We start from the raw sequence: 20,925 nt of genomic DNA, 5'->3' as shown, positions 1-20,925 counted from the left end.
ACAGTTTAAATTTGAATTTATATTTTCATTTTAAATTCAGTATCAGGTTTCCATCTTTGGAAAAAAACAAAGATAACCATCAGTAACCATTGGCAACATAAGCAAAAGCTGTACTATACATGGTTGAATTTGCATGTATACACTGAAATCTGTATGCACTTCAGAGTACTGACAACAAAAATATAAATTTCTATAGCTATTCACAGAAATCCTTATTACCATTCTTCTGAAAGAGTTTTGCAAATAATTTTCAACGCGCTAAAAAAATAAAGAACACCACCAATAACCAATATTTCTCCTTGGGAAACAGGAACCCAGCATTCTGCTTTGAAAAGAAGATGCAGAGAATCTGCAGTCACGTCTGACGTGGTGTTGGATAGTGCAACATTGTGATTCATGTTGATAAATTCTCAGTTGGAGGCTTCAGTCAGGTAAACTCTACAGGTCATGAGCACTGAAGAGGGAATTATCCCACCATTTGATTGTATGCATGCATTTATGCATATTACTTTCCTGGAAAAAAAGCGAGAAAAATCGGCAATTCAATGATTTGAAGCAAGTAATTATATAGTTGTAAAGTGATAGTTCACTTTCCGGGTTTTTTTATTTGGGATTTTAAAAACTCAATTACTCAATCAGTTTTCAATTGGCCCATACAGCTTTTGTTTGCAGTGACGGATATTTTAGTTATTCACAGAAGTTCCTGTAGACCTGGTGCCTTACAAGGCCAGGTATAGGGGGATTTAGGGGTCTGCCCTAACTCCAATATGGCTTTTACAACAATATTACTACTCCAGGGGCTGTACATTTGGATATTAGCTGACGATTCTTCAAAAAAATATAGTTTAATGTTATTTTCAGTCGGAGCTACTTGCTATTGCACATGCAAACCTGAGACCACTGCACTAAAGGAACGGTACAACATAAAAACTGACTTTTAAAATGCTATAAAATTAATTGGCCAGTAAGCACATCCCTTGGAGGCATAATGTCACTGTACAAGCCGCTTTAAGCGTATTTTCTTGTTTTAGATCACAAACCCCTGAATGCCCCACCACCCGCCGTATAGCCAGCTGGCCATCGGTAACGCCTGTTAAACCTCTCAAATATCTTTCATATCACATAAAAACTGTCTAGGCCAATGTAATACGGTGATACTAGAACTATTAAAAACTCCAGAAAGTGAACCATCTCTTCAAGAGGTTCAAGTGACATTTTCCACCACGCCATGACCTCAGCATTAGAATCATCCCCTTACTAATCTCAACAAGAGAAGTAAAATTTAGTCTGTGTGCAATCAGGTTGTGCACTGCGGGATAGATCTGTGCCTGAAGAGTGTACATGTGTTAATATGGTTGTACGTGTCATTCTGTCATATGCATTAAAAAAAATAAAAAGATGAGTACAGTCCAGTATAACTCAAGAAGACCAGACACCTGTGATCTTCTCACTTGAAGGTAAAACAATTTTTAAAAAATCTTACCTCTGACAAGTGAACACAAAGCTATCATAAACATTGTAAGAAAATCATCAAATAACAGCTACAAAATATATACATAAGATATACATTTACACATACACACAAATATATAGGTTGTTTTTCACATATAAATTTGTGTGTATACATATCTGTATGTACAGTATGCATATGCATCACCTTCCTTTGATAAGGATAGAAGATTTAACTAAAACACCGGCAACAGAACAACAGAGGCATCATAAAATAAGTGTTACACACGATTCTCACAGAAAACAAACATTACGATACTAGCACTACAATGACAATGGTCTACAACGGTGTTTCTCAACCCTGGTCCTGGGGACCCACTGCCCTGCATGTTTTAGATATTTCCCTGCTCCAACACACCTGATTAAAATGAATGGGTAGTCATTAAGCTCTGCCAGAAGCCTGATAATGACCCATTCATTTGAATCAGGCGTGCTGGAGCAGGGAAACATCTAAAACATGCAGGGCAGTGGGTCCCCAGGACCAGGGTTGAGAAACACTGGTCTACAATGATCTCTGAGCATGTGTACAGTTACATCTATTGTACTGGACATTCATGGATTATTCAAGAGAAGGGGGGGATGGGCTTACATGTGCTGGAACTACACGATATTGTGGATTCATCAATGCAGAGCGCGCATTGGTGAGACCGGGACTGCTTTTGGGCACAAATAAGAAGTGATGAAATGCCAGCTGTCCAAAATAAAGGTAAATCTTCAGGACTTTATACATTTGTGTAGATGCACACATCTAAATTAGACTGGGTGAATAGGAGAGAGGTGATTGGGTCTACGTTAATATAAACAGTAATTCTGTGCATCTGAGTGTGTATTTACACTGAGACTGCACTGCGAGTACTACAGGTTTGTTTTTTCTTTTTTTTTTTGGCTCTGTGAGTATTATTTATAATGCAGTGCATCTCTCTCTGTCAGTATGTTTAATTTGCTGTGTGAACCTCTTTTCACTGTGGTCCACTCTACCAGGCCACTCCTCTGACCCCTCCTGCAGTCTTCTCACACTGTTCACAGTCCAGCTGCCGATGCAATATTCACGTCTCCCTTCCCCTCGGCTCCTGATGTCAAAGCTCCGCCCCCCTAAGGCTCGCCAAGTCCACATTCCCCTCTCCCCGGCATCCTGTCCCATGCCATCCCTCACACACGCGCGCTGACCTCTGCCCTCAAACCAAACACGCTACTGGCTAGCCTTCATCCCCTAATCCCTTCCTCTCTTCCTTTATCCCCCAGAGCCCCCGCCCGCCCTCGCCCTGCTCTCCCCGCTACCCCTCCGTGCTGTAGCTGTTGGCGCAGAGAGTGTTGGCGGCGCCGGCGTTATTAACGCTGCCCTGGATCCCCGCGCTCTCGCCTCTGGCCTCGAAGCTCTTCTCCTCCAGGGGCTTGCCGATCCAGGCCCCGTAGCCGTGGGCGCTGAGGGCCTGGAAGAACTGGGCCTTGGCCCGCTGGAAGGCCTCGGCGGCCATCTTGGCGTGGGCGTAGGAGGGCTGCTGCAGCAGGTCGGCGCGGCCCGCCCGCTGGCACAGCGCCCGGAAGAGGCGGAGCATGTTGGACTTGGAGACGCGGGACACGTCCAATTTGGGGCTGGAGACGGAAGGAAGACGCAGAGAGAAGAGGAGGAGTTAGGACTGCGGTCAGTTTATGGCGCCCAGCGACAGCTGCACTGTGAAACGCTCAGGAAAAAAAAAACACTTCTCATGTGCATAACCTGTGAAGAAAAGCATAAAAACGACTAATCAGTAGCATGTTGATACAATCAGCTTCAGAAGATGTGCCATTTTAGAGTTCAACAGAAAATTCAGAAAAGTGGAAAACGCAATATGAAAGAAGGTCATGACCTAATACGGGCAAGGACACACAGGTGTGCACAAATTTTTGCCTTCTACTGCATACACTACATTTGATATGAGGATTTTAAAAATAAATAAATAAATAAATAAACCAAAAAAAAACAAAAAACTTGCAAACAGGCACATTTTTGCAAGTGTGTTTTATAGCCATTTTTCTAAAGCGTACGACAGAACGTGCTGAGCACGGCATTAAAACACTGCAAACACAGCGATCTGTGCGCGTCGGCTGTGGCTGCCTGCAGTAGGACAGCGTGCCGACGCACAGCAAACGCACAGCGAGCGCACAGCGAACGCTCCCCACCTGTCCAGCTTGCCTTTGGTCCCGTCCAGCACCTCCACGCTCAGCTGGTCAGCCTGGCTCCAGTTGACGCTGGACTCCTTGGTCTTGCCCGTGTGCCGGGTGGAGTCGTACACACTGACCCGGCCCACCTGAGGGACGGTTGGGCAGGTGGGGGGGGTGGGGGGGGGGGAGAGGAACTTTAAAACATGCTTGTGATTTTTTCCTTCCCCACATTGTGAAATGAGTATAATAATACAATGCAGCATGTCAAATGTAATAGACAATGTGCAAAATAAGTTTGATATACTGGCAAAAATGAAGCCCATTAAGAAAGAGGGCCCAAAAACATGGGACTATGTGCATTATTATGGAAATAGTGGTCTTCTTTCAATGCATTACCTCAGGGTGGTTGAGAGTGAAGTTGGGAGGAAGGCTCTTTCTGAAGTCATCGCCATCCCTAGCCAATCGGCAGCATATGGCCCTGGTCAGGTGACCGTGGCTGTACAGGTATCCTAGAGTGGCGCAAAGCACAACGATCTCCAGCAATGCACAATTAAGCAGTAGCAATGTTTTTTTTCCCCTCCTTTTGACAACATGCAACCGCGAAACCTTTCCCCGTTGTGTGACTGGTGGAATAGTGGCGACGCGCTTCTCACCCAGAGTGATGGAGCGGAGGTAAACGGGGTGCAGGAAATGAGTGAGCAGCGCCCCCTGCAGGCCCAGGACGTTCCAGCGCAGGATCTTGTCGCTGCAGCTCATGGTGCGCAGCCTCTCCCCGTGCTGGATGCCGTCCCACGTGGGCACGATGTCGCTCGACTCCACCGGGATGGTGCCCTCCCCTGCAGGGGGCGGAGCCACGGCGAATCAAGGCAAATGAGTCATCCGTGTTAAAAAAAAAAAAAAAGAACTAAGACCCAAAGCTGTCACTCTCATTCACGGAAACGAAGAACTCCTGCTTGTTCCTCGATTTCAATAATAATATCGGACATTAAGCCTTTGGATAGTGCGCGGCTCTATCACAATTTTGGATGGATAAACGCCAGCACAACCACTTCTACAAGCACAGAGACCCACGTGAATCTTAAACAGTTTGGCTCGCATCCCAAAATCAATGGAAGAGTAAAATAATGACATGGTATGGCAACCCCCTCATCTGCTTGCCATTCTCCTGTGTGCCACCTCCACTCTACACACGCCAGTCTGAGTCCTCTGCCCTCACTGCCTTCTGCCAGGGCCCAAACTCATCTCATCATCACACAGCGCCAGTCAAACCCCGGCAGCAACAGGACCACAATACCGGACCACACATGAGGAGCTGCTCCTCACTGTAAGTAACCACAGGTCATAGCACAATTTCATTGATTTCTACCCCATTTCATGCAGCCTGGCATTTAGCAAAGTGATGGTCTTTTGCAGGGCATTTTTGCTGTGCTTTGGCAGATATTATCGACGTCCACACACTGAGCTTGACTGCTCTACACCACCCTCGGCGCGCAGACCTCACCGTTCTCCACCTTCGTCCTCAGCTTCCCCTGCTTGGTGTTCTCGAACAGCGGATGGTGCATGGGCCCCGCCCCCTCGGCCGCCTCGCTGCAGGACTTGTCGAACAGAGCGCCGTCTCCGCAGGGGGCGGTGCTGAGGGAGACACAGGAGGGGGTGGGGGGGTGCTCAAATTAGCACGCTGTGCTCACAGCAGGAGGAAGGAGCTCGCACCGGGAGGGAGGGGCTAAAATTAGAACGCTGTGCTCACATCAGCAGGGAGGGGCTCAAATTAGCACGCTGTGTCCACACCGAGAGGGAGGGGCTCACACCGGGAGGGAGGGGCTAAAATTAGAACGCTGTGCTCACATCAGCAGGGAGGGGCTCACACCAGGAGGGAGGGGCTAAAATTAGAACGCTGTGCTCACATCAGGAGGGAGGGGCTCACACCAGGAGGGGGGGCTCAAATTAGCATGCTGGGCTCACAGCAGGAGGGAGGGGCTCACATCAGCACGCTGCATGCACAGCAGGAGGGAGAGGCTCACAGGGGGAGGGGCTCACACCAGGAGGGGGGGCTCACATCAGCACGCTGCATGCACAGCAGGAGGGAGAGGCTCACAGGGGGAGGGGCTCACACCTGGAGGGAGGGGCTCACATCGAGAGGGAGGGGCTCACATGGGGAGAAAGGGCTCACACGGGGAGGGAGGGACCACCTAGCCCGCGGCACCGTCTGCACTGGCCAATCATCACGCGAGACGGAGAGGAGGGAGGAGAAGGGCTCGGGAAGGCTCACCTGATGTAGAGGTGAAAGGTCACGTCAGGCAGAATCCTGAGTTTGCCGTCCTCCGCAGGCTCAAACAGGCTCTCCCCCTCCCCTGCATGGTGCTTCATCAACTCACTGTACAAGAACCTGCCAGAGAGGAGACGCTCACTTTGGGAAAGCTCTTTACCCAACATCCATTAAAGAGCGCGGTCCGGATTAGTCTGAACTAGAATAAACAGAGAAAACTTTTTTTTTTTTTTTAAACAACAAACAACCCTACAAAGAGGAGACAAAAGACTGTTTGTTATTTCTCCAGAGGGAGAGGAGGATGGGGAGAGAGGAAGGAGCAGGAGGATATTAGGTTACCGCATCTCGCAGACGGTTGTGTCGGCAGCAATCATTTCCGACAAACCAGTAAAGTAGAGGCGCTGGCTGCCAACTGCTCTAAGTGGAAAAACAGTCGAGCCTCAACCTCATTAATATTAGGTTTCATTCTGATTTGTGCCTGGGGGTTTTCCATGATGATCCACCACCATCTGAATGGAAGCTGAGGACATTTGGGGTTTTACCCGGCTTAAAACGACCTACCGGCCCCATGTTAGACCCAACTAACATCACAGCGAAACTCATCACCTTCCAGACTGCACATGAAAGGCTGACTCTTTATTCTCGTTGACTCTCTGAATGACATAAAAGTGCATTCCCTAATTTTCCAAGCAGATCTCAGGAGTGGTTTATTGGTTCTGCCTGTTCTCAAGAGCACATGCAGTCAACACTTCGCAATAGCTGCATAAGCGACGCCCTTTGATTAAGGTTACTTGCAAAAGGAATGTAAAACTCCAGGGGAAAAAGGCAGCAGACTAGAATTTATTTGTTACCAAGCCATTTCAGTGGCAGACCGCAATACAGCTCTCTCCAGCAGAGGAGAGCTACATTCAAAAAAACAAAAAAATAATAAATACTTTGCCCATGAAAACAAGCATGACAGTTACTACCCCTTTTCAAAATATATGTCTGATCATTTTATATCATCCAAAGTAGAACCCATCATCGCCATCAAACACTTTTACAACGTGAACAGTGAAACTTCCCTAGCTGTCAGAGGGGAATCTGCCGCAGATGCAATAGAACTGATTTAATAAAACCCGAAGCATGCAGTGCCTTCACGCATTTAACAGCATTAAATGTTAATGCACGGCTATATGTCAACTAGCGTGAACTTCAGGAGCTGAATCAATCTGCAGTAAAAGAGTGCAAGTCTGTCCTCAATTGATATGGAAGAGGAAGTGGAAATGATCGATATACACACTAATGCGGCAAAACTAAATTACAACCAACGTGCCGTGAAATACCTCCTCTGATAGCACGGAGATGATCTAGATTACCCTGCGATGGAGACGTTTCAGCTCCTCTGATTGGACGGCTGATGGGGGAAAAAGCTAATCTGATGGGAAAAGGCTAATCTGATGGAAAGATTTAATGACTCGTGCATAGATTTTGGCACAGTGAGAGATTTGGTGGAAACTGGAAATCACCAGAGTTTCCTAAGCCGCCATTTAATACTTCAAATCGGCACACAGCTTAAGGTTATATACGCCAACTAGCTCCCGATTATGAGTTGAGGAGAGGTCACGCACGGAAAGTGAGAGTGAATCTATTAGAAAGTAAGAATCCCTTTAAAAGGTCACCCAATTTGATCAAATATTCACTCCAACAAGGTAGTAATGAGAAGGACCGGATAACTCAAATTCAGGTGTTTCTGGCTGAAAATGTGCTTGAAACATCAAATTTCCTGAAAGAAGCTTGGATAGGAAAAATACACACAATCATGGCCGCACAGATCACATCTCCCAACTACAGACCGCAACTCTAATCCAGCATTGCAATGATTTGTGCTTGTGGAAACAGACAGAACACCAACAAGAAAATGAGACGATGGCAAAACATACCAAAAGGGGGGAAAAAACATGAAAGGCAGAAATGGTGCTCATACGAACTGTGTACCTGATGAAGCCCCTTCTGGAAATGATTTCTGCGTGGCAGTCGTTCACCGTGTCCCCTTTAAGACTCAGCTCCTCCCCTTTCACACAGCGGTTTCCTGAAAACCAGTTTGACTGACATCAGAGACGGCCCAGCAGCGCGTTCCGCGACTCTGCTATGCTGTTCTCCTTCTTAGACCGGGCTTGTAACTCACACGCTCACGCGCACGTTCAGCAGGCTGAAGACTCTCCACAAGGGGAGCTACTATATCTCAAGCAGCTGAAAATGATGAGAGCTGTGCTTTGCATCAATGACACTGTGTGTCCGGGTTACAGTTTCTCTTTTACTAAAGACACGTTACACAAACACAAGTCAAATTTCATCAGCACTCTGCAACCGGACCTGATTTCAGCTTTGTTCCATTTCATTAGCAGCACCTCCCTCCCTCCCTCTCTCCCTCTCCCTCTCCCTCCCCTCCCCTCCCTCCTCTCGCTCTCTCTCTCTCCTCCCCCTCCCCTCTCCCTCCCTCCCTCCCCCTCTCCCTCCCTCCCGTCCCACCGGCTCACCAGTGCCCAGGCTGACCACCGTGCCCAGGCTGTCCCCCTTCCTCATGACGATGGTGGCCAGGATCTTGCGTCCCAGCAGGCTGTGCTGGATGCGGGTGGTGAGGGCGTTGAAGCGCTGGTGGCTGAGCATGGCGATCTGGTCGTGCAGGGTGCTGCCGCTCACCGGGAGCTGCGGGAGAAGGACGGGGACGCGGGACAGTTTAGCACAGGGCCCAACCCCAACCCTGCTCCTGGAGATCTACATTCCTGCAGGTTTTCACTCCAACCGTAACAAAGCACACCTCACTCAACAGCTAGAGATCTCATCCAGCGGCCAATTAGCGGAGTCAGGTGTGCCAAATCAGGACTGAAATGAAAACCAACAGGATCTCCAGGAACATAACAGGGCAGGGCAGGGCAGCCCCGGTTTAGAGTGCTCCACGAGCGAGAGGGTAGGGGGAGGAGGGAGGGGGGGGGTCAAACCCACCTCCGGGGTGAGCTCTCCGGTTCGGGCCGCCTTCTCCGCCTCCCCGATCAGCACCCTGAGGGCGGCGTCCGCCGCCTCCTGCTTCCCCTGCTTCTTGTTGCTGGCGCAAACCGGCGGGAACCAGCGGCCGCCCAGCTTGGCCTGGTACGTGAACCTGGGGGAGAGAGAGAGAACGGGAGCCATGACATGACACCGGACAGGGCCTGCACTGCAGGACACACAGAAAATACTGACTTCACTACAGACATCATCGTTTACTTCACTGAGGACTCTTGAACTGCACCATGCTTCCTGTTGTACAGACTTTACAAATAACTGATATGCTAAAACACTGGTCTGGAGTGACAGCTGCAATGCATGACTGGACCTTAGCGTATGCGCTTTACTATGCACAGCTACCCGAGGCCAGAGTATGAAGTACTGGACTCAACTTCAATACTGTGTGATTCTGAGACACATAATATACAGTACTACATATACCTAGACTGCAGTGTGTAACATGACATAACAACATAACATAACGTAAGAGGAGAACAGGCCATTCAGCCCAACACTGCTCGTCTATTCCTCCACTAAACTATACTTGATGCTTAGTTTAGTGGTGGGACAGAGTGGCAGGCTGTGCTGCACTGTGTGTGGGACAGAGTGGCAGGCTGTGCTGCACTGTGTGTGGGACAGAGTGGCAGGCTGTGCTGCACAGTGTGTGGGACAGACAGCTTCAGGCTGTGCTGCAGTGTGTGGGTCAGACAGGTTCAGGCTGTGCTGCAGTGTGTGGGACAGACAGGTTCAGGCTGTGCTGCACAGTGTGTGGGACACAGGTTCAGGCTGTGCTGCAGTGTGTGGGACAGACAGGTTCAGGCTGTGCTGCACAGTGTGTGGGACACAGCTTCAGGCTGTGCTGCAGTGTGTGGGACAGACAGCTTCAGGCTGTGCTGCAGTGTGTGGGACAGACAGCTTCAGGCTGTGCTGCACAGTGTGTGGGACAGACAGCTTCAGGCTGTGCTGCAGTGTGTGGGACAGACAGCTTCAGGCTGTGCTGCACAGTGTGTGGGACACACAGCTTCAGGCTGTGCTGCACAGTGTGTGGGACACACAGCTTCAGGCTGTGCTGCTCGTTGTGTTGTCGGCGCTTCAGGCTGTGCTGCAGTGTGTGGGACAGACAGCTTCAGGCTGTGCTGCAGTGTGTGGGACAGACAGGTTCAGGCTGTGCTGCAGTGTGTGGGACACACAGGTTCAGGCTGTGCTGCAGTGTGTGGGACACACAGGTTCAGGCTGTGCTGCAGTGTGTGGGACAGACAGCTTCAGGCTGTGCTGCAGTGTGTGGGACAGACAGGTTCAGGCTGTGCTGCACAGTGTGTGGGACAGATAGCTTCAGGCTGTGCTGCAGTGTGTGGGACGGACAGCTTCAGGCTGTGCTGCAGTGTGTGGGACAGACAGGTTCAGGCTGTGCTGCAGTGTGTGGGACAGACAGGTTCAGGCTGTGCTGCAGTGTGTGGGACAGACAGGTTCAGGCTGTGCTGCAGTGTGTGGGACAGACAGCTTCAGGCTGTGCTGCAGCGTGTGGGACACAGGTTCAGGCTGTGCTGCAGTGTGTGGGACACAGGTTCAAGCTGTGCTGCAGCGTGTGGGACACAGCTTCAGGCTGTGCTGCAGTGTGTGGGACAGACAGGTTCAGGCTGTGCTGCAGCGTGTGGGACAGACAGGTTCAGGCTGTGCTGCAGAGTGTGGGACACAGCTTCAGGCTGTGCTGCTCTTTGTGTTGTCGGTTGTGCTCTGTACCGTGGCTCGTGCGGAGGCCCACACTGGCCGACCAGGCGGATCTCGGCGGCGAACCCCCGGGCCCGGGCGTACTCCAGCAGCCCCGACACGGCGTTGTTGTTGAGGTGGTTGATGAGGTCGCCCACCCCGGCCTCGTGGGCCGCCTGCAGCTCCGCCGCCGTCAGCGGGGGGAGGGAGGGGCAGGGGGGCATCGCCGGACCGTTCTCATCGTCCCCGATGGGGCAGAAGTTCACCTGGGGCTGAGGGGACCAAAGAAGGGGCAGGACTGCGGATCAAAGCATCTCCACACACAGGTCCAGTTTCTCATATGGGAAAGTAAGTACCCCAATTTTTTTTTTTTTTTTTAGGTGAATCTGAGAAGCTACTGTTATTCATTAGATCAGCAAAGCATTGACTTGACTGAGAAAGAGGAGCAGAGCCACTGCACAAACAGTCTAAAAGCATGCACCCCCCCACCAGCCCCAGCCCCCCCACCCCCCCCCCCCCCCCGACCCCTACCCGACCCCTACCCCACCCCACAGGAAGACCGTATGGGTCTGTTCCCACCTTGTTGAGCTGCAGCCGCCCGTCTCCCAGCAGCTCCTTCACCGCCTCCTCGGCCGCCAGCTGACGCGCCGCCTTCTTACTGGGAGCAGAGGCCTCTGGGAAGAGGCTGTCCCCCACCTTCACCCTGAACATAAAACTACAGCGGGGAGGGGGAAAAAACATGTCAAAAACATTCTCCTTCCCTGTGCTCAAGCAGAATGAGGAGGAGGAGGAAGAGCGGTGATTAATCCCCCCCCCCCCCCCGAATCATCAGAACGCACAGCGGGGGGGAGGCACGACACGCACCACTCTCAGATCATCACGCTGATCACATGGCGAGGAAGACTGCCTGGAGGAACGAGAGATAAAAGCTACGCAAACACGGACAGGAGGGGTCCTGTGCACACAGTCAGCAGACTGGAGAGTATTCAGGGCACAGGCGGCAAGGACAGGAACAGTCACTCTGCCAGGTGGAAGGTTTGCTGGCTTTCCCTGGGTGGGGGGGGGTGGTTCGTGCAGGAAGTGTTACTGACTAAAGAATTAACAACAGACGAGGAAGATGAACCACTAATCTACTTTCAATGGCACTGCAGTTACAGAAAAATTTAAACATTTGGCCAATGCTTTCATATAGGAGATTGGGAGGGGGGGGCATGCAAGTTTGCCTGTTTCCATTCAACTCTTTTGAATACAAACCCATCATCTTCATTTACACCGATCCATGATGTTCAAATCTATTTTTATCTACGCATCAAATCGAGACTGCCGGAAGAAAGAACCCAAGAATGACACAGCCTTTCACAGAGTCTTTCGGGTAGTTTCCCCCGATGCAGTAAGCAGCGGGCGGGAGGGAGGGAGGGAGGGAGGGAGAGGCGCCCTACCGAGGGTCATGAGGCGGCCCCTCCTGCCCAGTGCTGATGAACTCTATGGAGTGGCCAGTGCGCTGACTGTACTCCATCAGCATGGAGACGGGGTTCTTCCCCCCAGGCAGGGAGCGAGACAGGGCCTGGGGAGGGCCCTCAGTGGCAGTGCCCTGGGGAAACAATCAAATTAATATTCCAAGAGATTTTCTTAATATGAGCTCATCATACACAGCGGTCAAGAGTCAATTTTGGAGAAGGGGGTAGTTACCACACAATATGTTTAATAAACTCCTCAAAAAAAAGTTTGGAAATTAGTTTGGTCGATCATATCTCTGTTGTCACTGTATTATCAGCATTGTATGTTATATTATTGGAAAGCCTGTTCATTTCCCTTTACAATGATGTCCCATTTGTAAGGATCATGCATGAGCAGCACAGCTGATTATGTGGGTGGGGTCCCAAGGGAAATGTGGCAAATTTCCCTGCCAATGTCAAACAGTGTATTCTCCTGTTGGTATTGACTCTATTGTTTTGAGTTGTTCGGGGGGGTTGGATGTCAGGGTTATCACAAACTACCTCCAGAATGTGGGAGTAGAGAGAATGGAATGGCCTGCCAACAGCCCAGACCTTTCAACCGAATTGAACATTTGTGGGATTAGCTCGGGCGTGCTGTACATGCTAGAGTGACCAACGCAACCACGTTGGCTGACCTGCAACGAATCCTGGTTGAGGAATGGAATGCCATCCCACAGCAACGCGTGACCAGGCTGGTGACCAGCAGGAGGGGGAGGTGCCAGGCTGTTGTGGCTGCGTATGGTTCTTCCACCCGTTACTGAGGCTCCTGACTGTTTGTTCAATGAATAAAGCGTAAAATTACCAATATGTCTTGTTTGTTGCTTGTTACTGATAGAGAGTTCAATCATCCAATCCCCCAAACAACTCAAAACAACAGAGTCAATACCAACAGCAGAATACGCTGTTTGACATAGGCAGGGAAATTTGCCACCCTACCCACATAATAAACTGTGCCGCTCATCCCACAAATGCATGATCCTTACAAATGGAACATCATTGTAAAGGGAAATGAACAGGCGTTCCAATGATATACAATGCTAATAATACGGTGACAACAGAGATATGATCGACCACAAATTTCCAAACTTTTTTTTGAGGAGTTTATTATTAGATTTGATTAACTAGTTCGTTAACACAGCATGTTACCAGTCATATGTAGTCAGCTAACAGTTTCCACTACTTTTCAACCATTTTTGCTATTTTGGGTGGTATCGTTTATTGCTTAGGAACCGAAACTGACATCATATACCCTCCCGCAGTTACTTCTCATTTGCAAACTGTTTGCTAGTAAGATAAATATAAGGTAGATAAGGTAAATATCTCTTCTCATGCATCCCTTCTCCTCCATTCAAAGCAGTCAGATTACTCCCATTATACACTGCCCGCTTCCCCTCTCCCCCAAAATCCTCTCTTGACCAAATAAGTCCATACTATGCCCTACTCCATAATGCGTATCTGTACTCACAGTGGTGTCGCAAGTGGGGTCGTTGGCAGCGTCCATTCCAGCTGTATTTCCTGGCTCTTCTGCCCTGCCTCCCCCCTCCTGCTCCCTCAGAAGGGTATTCAGGGCTGCGGCAGCTGCATCCTTCTTAGCCACTTTCTTGCTGGATGCTTCTGCCGCAGGAAACCTGCGTCCATCCAGCATAACCTGCATCCTGAATCTGAACCCGAAAGATGAATAAAATGCGGGACAACCGAATCGAACAGTAACAAAAATATTTTTGCTACCTTGCTAAATTCTCGTCCAGAAATTTTCCTTTGAATGTCAAAAAAAATATTTTAACACAGAAAATGACACCATCTACACTCTTCACCTTACCTGGGGTCATGTGAAGGTCCAGACTGGTCCAGAAGCAAGAACTCGCAGTTTTGACCCATATACTGAGCAAACTCCATCAGCCCACTCACGGGATTCTTGGATCGAATCTCCTGGAGTTTCTGGAAGCGGGTCAACCCAACATTCTGTGGCGCGGCAGCAAGGGACACCGCAACCGTGCCCTCTGATCCAGTTCTGATGACGTTCAGAAACTCTGGAATTTCATCCGACGCCCACTGTGAATGCGCCCCATTTTTGTTGTCTTCCTGATAGAGGGAAGGAGGATGAAAGGGAGGGAGGAATGGGAAAGAGGCAGTGGCAGAGATGGGGAAGTCAGAGGATTCAGGTTTTAGGAGTTCCAGGCCTGGCATAGGTACCTCTTCCATGTCTGGGTCTGGCTTGATCAAGGGCGGTTCACGTTCTTGGCCTACAGGTACCGCTCTCACGTCTGGGTCTGGCTTGATCAAGGGCAGATTATGTTCTTGGCCAAATGGACCCAACTGCCTATTGCCTAACCCAATTTCCTCACCCACTAAGCGGTCAAACCGAACTGGCTCCAAGCCTGGAAGGGGATCTCCCAAATTCAAAACTTGTGTACCAGATGAACGACCTACCCCTTCCATGCCAGATGCTGCTCGCTGAAAAAACACCCCAAGTGGAGGTGCCGTCCCCTCTGCAGGAGCACTCCGTAAGGCTTTCCTGTGTCTGTCCATCCTCTCCCTCTTATGGGTCGACAGTTCCCACAGAGGAGGGGTGATGGATTTGTCGCAAGAGACATCACCCTGCTTTTCCAGGGCATACAGGATGGGGTTGACCTGCTTGGCAGTTTTGAGGCCAAGTTTCTTTGCTAGTAAGAGGGCATTGGATTTACCCAATTCATGCAAGTTCTGGAGAATCTGCTCTTTGGTTTCAGTCATTATGGCTAAGTTAACCACTTTGCTAGCGTGGTGAGGCTGTTCCTGGTCGGAATCTGCTGTTTCCGAGGAATCTGATTCGGAATCCGATTCAGAGATCCCGTCTTGGTCTTGTGAGTCAGGGCTTTGGTCGCTCTCAAAGACAGCCTCAACCAATACGTCACTCTGCTCTTCTGCTGCCGGGATACTCCCCTGTCCCTTAGCCACTGCAGTGTCCTTCGCTCCAGTAAGACCGCCGTCCTTTTCCTCAGGTGTCCCTCTCCGCAGTGTCCAAAGAGGAGGTTTATCGCCTTGCTTCACTGCCTTCTGAGAGCCACGGAGGGCGTACAATGTCTGGTTAATTAGTTTTTTTGGCAAATTATGTTTTTTAGCAAAAACTCTCGCCTGGAGTGTTTCACCTGGACTTAATGAGGTCAGAGCCTCGAGGACCAGTGTTTCTATATTCGAACTTGCGGACAAAGAAACCCAGCTGTCACTGTAGGAGGACGCTTTGTCAAAATTTCTGCTGCGGCCAAAATTGTCCCTTTCCAAGGACAAATTCTGGAAATTATCTGACAAGGATGGTACTGAATATTCTTGCTTGGAACCCCACTGTTTTTTCTGGTACGAGTTCTGGTACTGGTTTCTCCCTCGAGGGTGTGTTCTCTGGTTCCAGCCTGCTTCTCTATTGGGAACACTGTGGCTTGAATGATCCCTGAATCCCCCACTTTTACCCCGAATCCCAAAACTGTGGTAGCCCCCTCTTTGTCTGGGGTTGTTGGGGTGGCTTTTGAAGTTCCAATTTTGCTGGTGGTCAGCACTGGGTCCTGTTCTGGCAGCTAATCGATGGGTTTCACCCTGAAAACCTGTCCTAAACTGAGGGGCTTCTGGAATTTGACCCCTCAAAAACTGCATCTGTTGCTGCCTAAATTTAGAAATGGTACTCTGGCCCTCATTTCCTGGGTTGGTGGGGGGTTGGCTGAGGAGGGGTTCACAAGGAGAGAAAGGAAAAGTCTGTGTGTGGGGGGGTGCAGAGGAAAGGGTGGGTAAGTGAGGGAACCGGCTATAGTTATGGTGGAAAACTGGGGTATAGGGGTCACCTGGGACCGTGGAGGAACCAGGTCCAAAGGGGAGTTTGCCCTGATTTTGGGGAGACCGAAACCTACAATGCTGTTTGTGAGGCCCTCCTCTACCTCTGCTCATATCGCAGGGGTCAGGGCGAGGGGGGGAATAAGGCGCTGGTACAATACCAGCACCACTTAAACTGGTGCAACAGCTGGAACTTCGGTAGTCTGGAAACAGCACCGTGGCAAGTGGTAATCCTGGACAAGTAGTTTCTGAGTGGAGCGGCACCTTCAATGGAGAAAAGAGGAAATGATGTAAGAAAGGGGGAAAAAATAGAAGAGGCAGAGAATGGAGAAGTGAAATTAACAATAAAAAGGGAGCCCACACAAGAGGAATGAAAGACTGGATATTAAGAGGGGGAATGGAGGGGGGGGGGGAGACATTAAAGGACAGCGTGGAATACATTACAGTCATGGTGTTATGCATAGCCTTGACCCTGAGCTGATGGTGTATTTTACAGTCTATGCCCAAGTCACTGAGTCTCATTGGTTTTAACATGGCTGTAACAGGATCACTGGGTATGAGCCCCAGATGAATAATTTATCTTTGGTGAGACAAAAACATTTTTTTGCAGGCTGCAGGGATCATCTGATGATACTTTAGAGAGAGAGAGAAATTACAGTACTAAAAACAAGGGGTCAAGGACATCTCCAAGAACTCTCACATTGCTATTATAAATATGTATATCAATATTTGTCCCTGGGTTTAAATAAATCCATACTATAAATCAACTGCATGACAATATAGAACATTGCCATTTTAAAATCCAGAAAACAAAGAGGCTCTAAACACATATGCCAAGCCTAAATAAACGACAGAATCCTTACTGACAATGTGTGACTATAATACAGATTTCTATAAAGTGCATTTGTGTAAACCATCCAGTATGTGCATGAATCACATTTTATTTGAATTGTTTGAACATGTCAAGATTGTGCAAAATTCAGATATGTCCACTTTCGTCCACTTATCTTGCAATAAGACCTCAGATGGAAGAGAATAATATAAAACACAAAAATCACAAAGTGACAACACTGACAGGGCCTCTTCCTTACCATGCCACACAAATGTCAAATTTAGCAGAACAACCTACCTTATTTCTACCTCATAAGTTGCCATGTAAATAAAAAATACCCTGGCCCCCCCCAACCCCCACTCTCACCCTTACAGCCAACATTAACAAGAGCAGACAAGACGAACTGTGCCCTGAAACCAACTAGCTCCAACTGACTCACACTGACCCTAATACATCGCTGCACTTCATCGCCAAAATAACACCACCACACAAATCAGCATGTTTTATGTTTTGCCTCACGGTGATTTTTGGATATGCATTACGTGCACTTCTTTAGAAAATTGCATTTCGCCAATGCAGGAAATGCTAGGAGCATTTAATAGGAACTTTCATGCTTTCTACATATGGTTCATAAGCTGGGCTTCACTGATTTTATCCCTTGTAACATCTCGGTAACTCACCATAACAGCAACGCAACTGAACATAAAAAAACGCGTTAGGAACAATCTGGCACGTATCATTTGTAATCTACTGCAGACGAGACACAGTGAGACAAATTAGTACTTACGCATCTAGCTCATTCGTTTTGAGAAGTAGACTAAACAGCTGGCCATTTAATTAATAGCAGGTAGGCTAACGCAAACCTGTTTGTTTCACAAAAAGCAAGGTATTGAAAAATTGTTAAATGATAGCAATATTGCTAGCTAATTATGTACATGGTGTATAGCAATGGCTGTGCATCTAAACGTACCTGTTGAGCCGTCTTGATTTTTCCCAGAGGAACTTATTTAACGCAGCTTGCTACATAAAAAGCAATGGAACCGACCAATAAAAGAAACGTAATTTATTCGCAAACGCATATGACTACCACGAGTCAGTTATCTTGGTAGCACTGGGTGCGTTTTCCCTGACGTTAAACAACCTTAACTAAACTTCTCTGAACAGATATTGCCGTCAAGTTAGGCAGACTACTTAACTAATCCGTTTAACTAGAACAGCCAGCTTTAGCGTTTAAACTGCGTGCTTTCAATATAGTGTGGCACAACTATGATATAGCTAGTTACAATAGATTAATTAGCTACACTGCAATAAAAATGTGAACTCACCCAAGTGCATAACTATTAACTGGAATAATTTAATTTAGTTTACACTACCGCCCGAAATGACATTCGTTTTCTTCAATGACCATTGGAAAATGGAAGGCCGTCGAGTAGAATTTCTTAACTAGTATGACCAGACTCGTAAGTGATACCATCTTCAACCCGTTCTACAGTTCGTGTGTAACGTACTCTCGCCAGTGTTACCAAACTATTTATGCTTCTGTCGTTTTGTTGCAATACATGGACATCCGAAAATCAATTTAAAAAATCAATTTTATTTACTGGCAGCTATAAAGAATGGCGCAAGTCGACGGCAATAATTTTTAGGTTTCACTTTCCATTCTTTGCGAAGCAAATGTTTCAGTTTCCTGAGACGCACAACACTCGACACGACCAAAACGCACGTTCGGATTCAATGTGTATGTACTTCAGGGGCCCGCCTTTAGAGGGCGCAAATAATGCGCTGTAGCCTACATGTCGATTTGTACAGTAATAATCAGCAGCACAAATTGTACTGATCTTAAAATTGCTATTTCGCTGCAAGAGGCAAACTGAAACTGGGTATCTGCAATGTGTTAAATCACCAATAAGCGCACACTGATCTCACACAGCATCAAATGCATCCGATCCCCTTGGAACAGGTTTGCTGGCCTTAATGGTCGCATATGAAGCTCAATTGTCCCGAAACACCAAACGTCCTGTAAAGTCAAACAATACGACTATAGTGTAATGTTTTTGCAAAATCGTAATCTTATGCATATTGTATGTCAACAACAGCTAGGACTTCTGTGGTTCTCTATAAATATTTCCCCCCAAAACCTTAACTGGAGATGAATTTATTTTTTGAATACGAGGGGGGTGCAGCCAGGTGTCCTTTGGTGTATTCACCACTTAAGTAATGGCCAGCCTGAAGTTTGCAAAACGCAAAGATTTTATTCTAAACATGAGTACGGGTCGCAATTCCTTAATTAGTCCACACCATCTCCCCAGCATACTCGAGCTCTTGCAACCTCCACTTTCACGGTAGGTTTCTATCCACGCTAAGTGCCTACTTACACAGGTCTCGTGACCTTCCCCCCTGAAAGAAAAAAATATATAATAATTTAAAAATGGCTCGACTCTCATCTCCTCGACATGGCACTCAACCAACGAGTGCTTTGCCCCTACATCTTCCGCGATGGACTGTTTAGGTACCAACGTTATTGGTTTCGCGCGTCCTCGTGATTTCGTATGGAGAAGTAGAAATGAATAACTAGCTAGCCAGCAAGCACCCGCCAAGATCACAGGGTAAGATATAGCTAATTGTTTCGATTTCGACATTTTCCCACAGCAATAGCTAGCAAAACATATTTGCATGGAATACCCGCATAAAAAACAATACAACAACATTACAGCACTGGAGCCCTAGCTACACACCATGAAAACACACTGCTATATCTTCCTCTGTATCTCATTTACAATATGCATGGCTTGTATCAACAAACTGAAAGCTAAAACGCAGCCAGATATAAAAGTTATGTTACCTGCGCTTGTTATCGAAGGCGTATTTTATGTTGTCACAATTAGACCAACATTGCCGTTTACCAAATTCATATACCACCAGGGCGCAATGACATCAATAGGTCGCGACAGTGTTGAGAAGCTTCTTCTTCTGGAGTTTTTGTATTCAATGAACACTTAATGCATTACCGCCACCAACTGGGCTGGAGTGTATTGCGGTATAGCTACACTTCTAACTCTGCTAGCCTCGTTCGTTTTTTTAAATTATTTTGGCCAGCCCTGTGCTATACACATTTTTATATTTGAAGCACCAATCACCCAGTTATCTTTGGAGAATATACCTGAGATCTAAACAAAGCTCAGAATCCAGGAAAGAAATAGTAGAGGAGAGCCTGTCCAGACCAGACGGGTCAAGGTCCAGACGAAAATCTTTCCCTAAAAATGTCCATCACCCTGTAAGCAACTCCGCCCACACACCCGAGCTCCAGCCACCCGCCTGGCTTCTCCACGAGGTGACGCTAAAACAAGCTCTTACCCTTTTCATTCTAGCCTATGCAATACGCGCTGACTTTCCCTTGCAGTCGCAAATGTGAAATTACCACCACACTCGGAGTGAAATTACTGGCGTACGTGCTATGGGTCTTCTGATATTTCGGTCGTATGTTTCAGATTTCTTAATTGCACAATTGCAGCATGATAGCTTTCGCAAATCCTGGAAACAACAAACATTTTAGAAGCCTCATTTTATAACCGTATTCATCAGATCGAGGTAATTCAATGTCTGCTGAAAAATGAACGAAAAAAGCTATAAAAATAGCACATAAAGAATAAATGTATTTGATCATTCTCACACCCTATTCATCCCTTACGGATGCCTTACTCAAATATTTGCTGTGTTCAAAAACAATAATTGTGTTGGGCAATACAGTTTCTCATAATTCGTTTATCTTTTGATAGAACTTAAGTGTGCTACTTTCTTTTTTGCCTGGGTGACCGTGATAATGTTGTCAAGGTTCAATGGAAAGCTTTTCTCTGGCACGGATCTATTGTCTGGTCACATTTTCTGCAAAATGGCATTTATAGCATTTGTCCACCAGATGTCAGCGTAACCTCAGCAATTCTAGACTGCTAAACGCACAGAATAATCAATAAAACTAGACAGAATAAAAATGAGACCTACTTAGTCTACACACTATGTGTGTGTAATGTGTGTACCAAACTATACTTTGTGGGGAAGTGTAATTGTGCTGAAGAGAAGTGATAACAATGTGGCCACTTTGTCCTGTGATTTATGAAACATATTTTTATAAGGCAGAGAGAGGAGACCCACCT

The 20,925-nt window shown here is 47.7% G+C and overlaps 1 protein-coding gene across 5 annotated transcripts; it reads right to left on the bottom strand.

The window, feature by feature from the left end:
- adar (adenosine deaminase RNA specific) lies at positions 1-19,774 on the bottom strand. 5 transcript variants are annotated; one of them, XR_010332871.1, is made up of 17 exons: positions 19,617-19,774; positions 13,964-16,206; positions 13,610-13,805; positions 12,780-12,914; positions 12,088-12,239; positions 11,228-11,363; positions 10,682-10,920; positions 8,903-9,056; positions 8,437-8,605; positions 7,895-7,988; positions 5,921-6,037; positions 5,153-5,283; positions 4,305-4,487; positions 4,048-4,160; positions 3,670-3,797; positions 367-3,102; positions 1-325 (listed from the first exon to the last, which is right to left on the bottom strand). XR_010332871.1 is itself a non-coding variant. In XM_064354563.1 (17 exons), the coding sequence occupies exons 2-17, from the start codon at positions 16,054-16,056 to the stop codon at positions 2,784-2,786; spliced, it is 4,011 nt and encodes a 1,336-aa protein (XP_064210633.1). In that variant the 5' UTR covers positions 16,057-16,206; positions 19,617-19,774; the 3' UTR covers positions 1-2,783. The 5 variants fall into 5 exon arrangements, 4 of the variants coding, with proteins under 4 accessions (XP_064210633.1, XP_064210600.1, XP_064210609.1 ...); XM_064354563.1 differs by having other exon boundaries at positions 1-3,102; positions 13,964-14,226; positions 14,575-16,206; XM_064354530.1 differs by having other exon boundaries at positions 1-3,102.
- Between the last annotated feature and the right edge of the window lie 1,151 nt (positions 19,775-20,925).

The sequence above is a fragment of the Anguilla rostrata genome, chromosome 1, assembly GCF_018555375.3.
Source record: "Anguilla rostrata isolate EN2019 chromosome 1, ASM1855537v3, whole genome shotgun sequence".
Lineage (NCBI taxonomy): Eukaryota > Metazoa > Chordata > Actinopteri > Anguilliformes > Anguillidae > Anguilla > Anguilla rostrata.
Note: the sequence above shows the minus strand (reverse complement) of the source record. Positions and strands in the feature narration are given on the sequence as shown.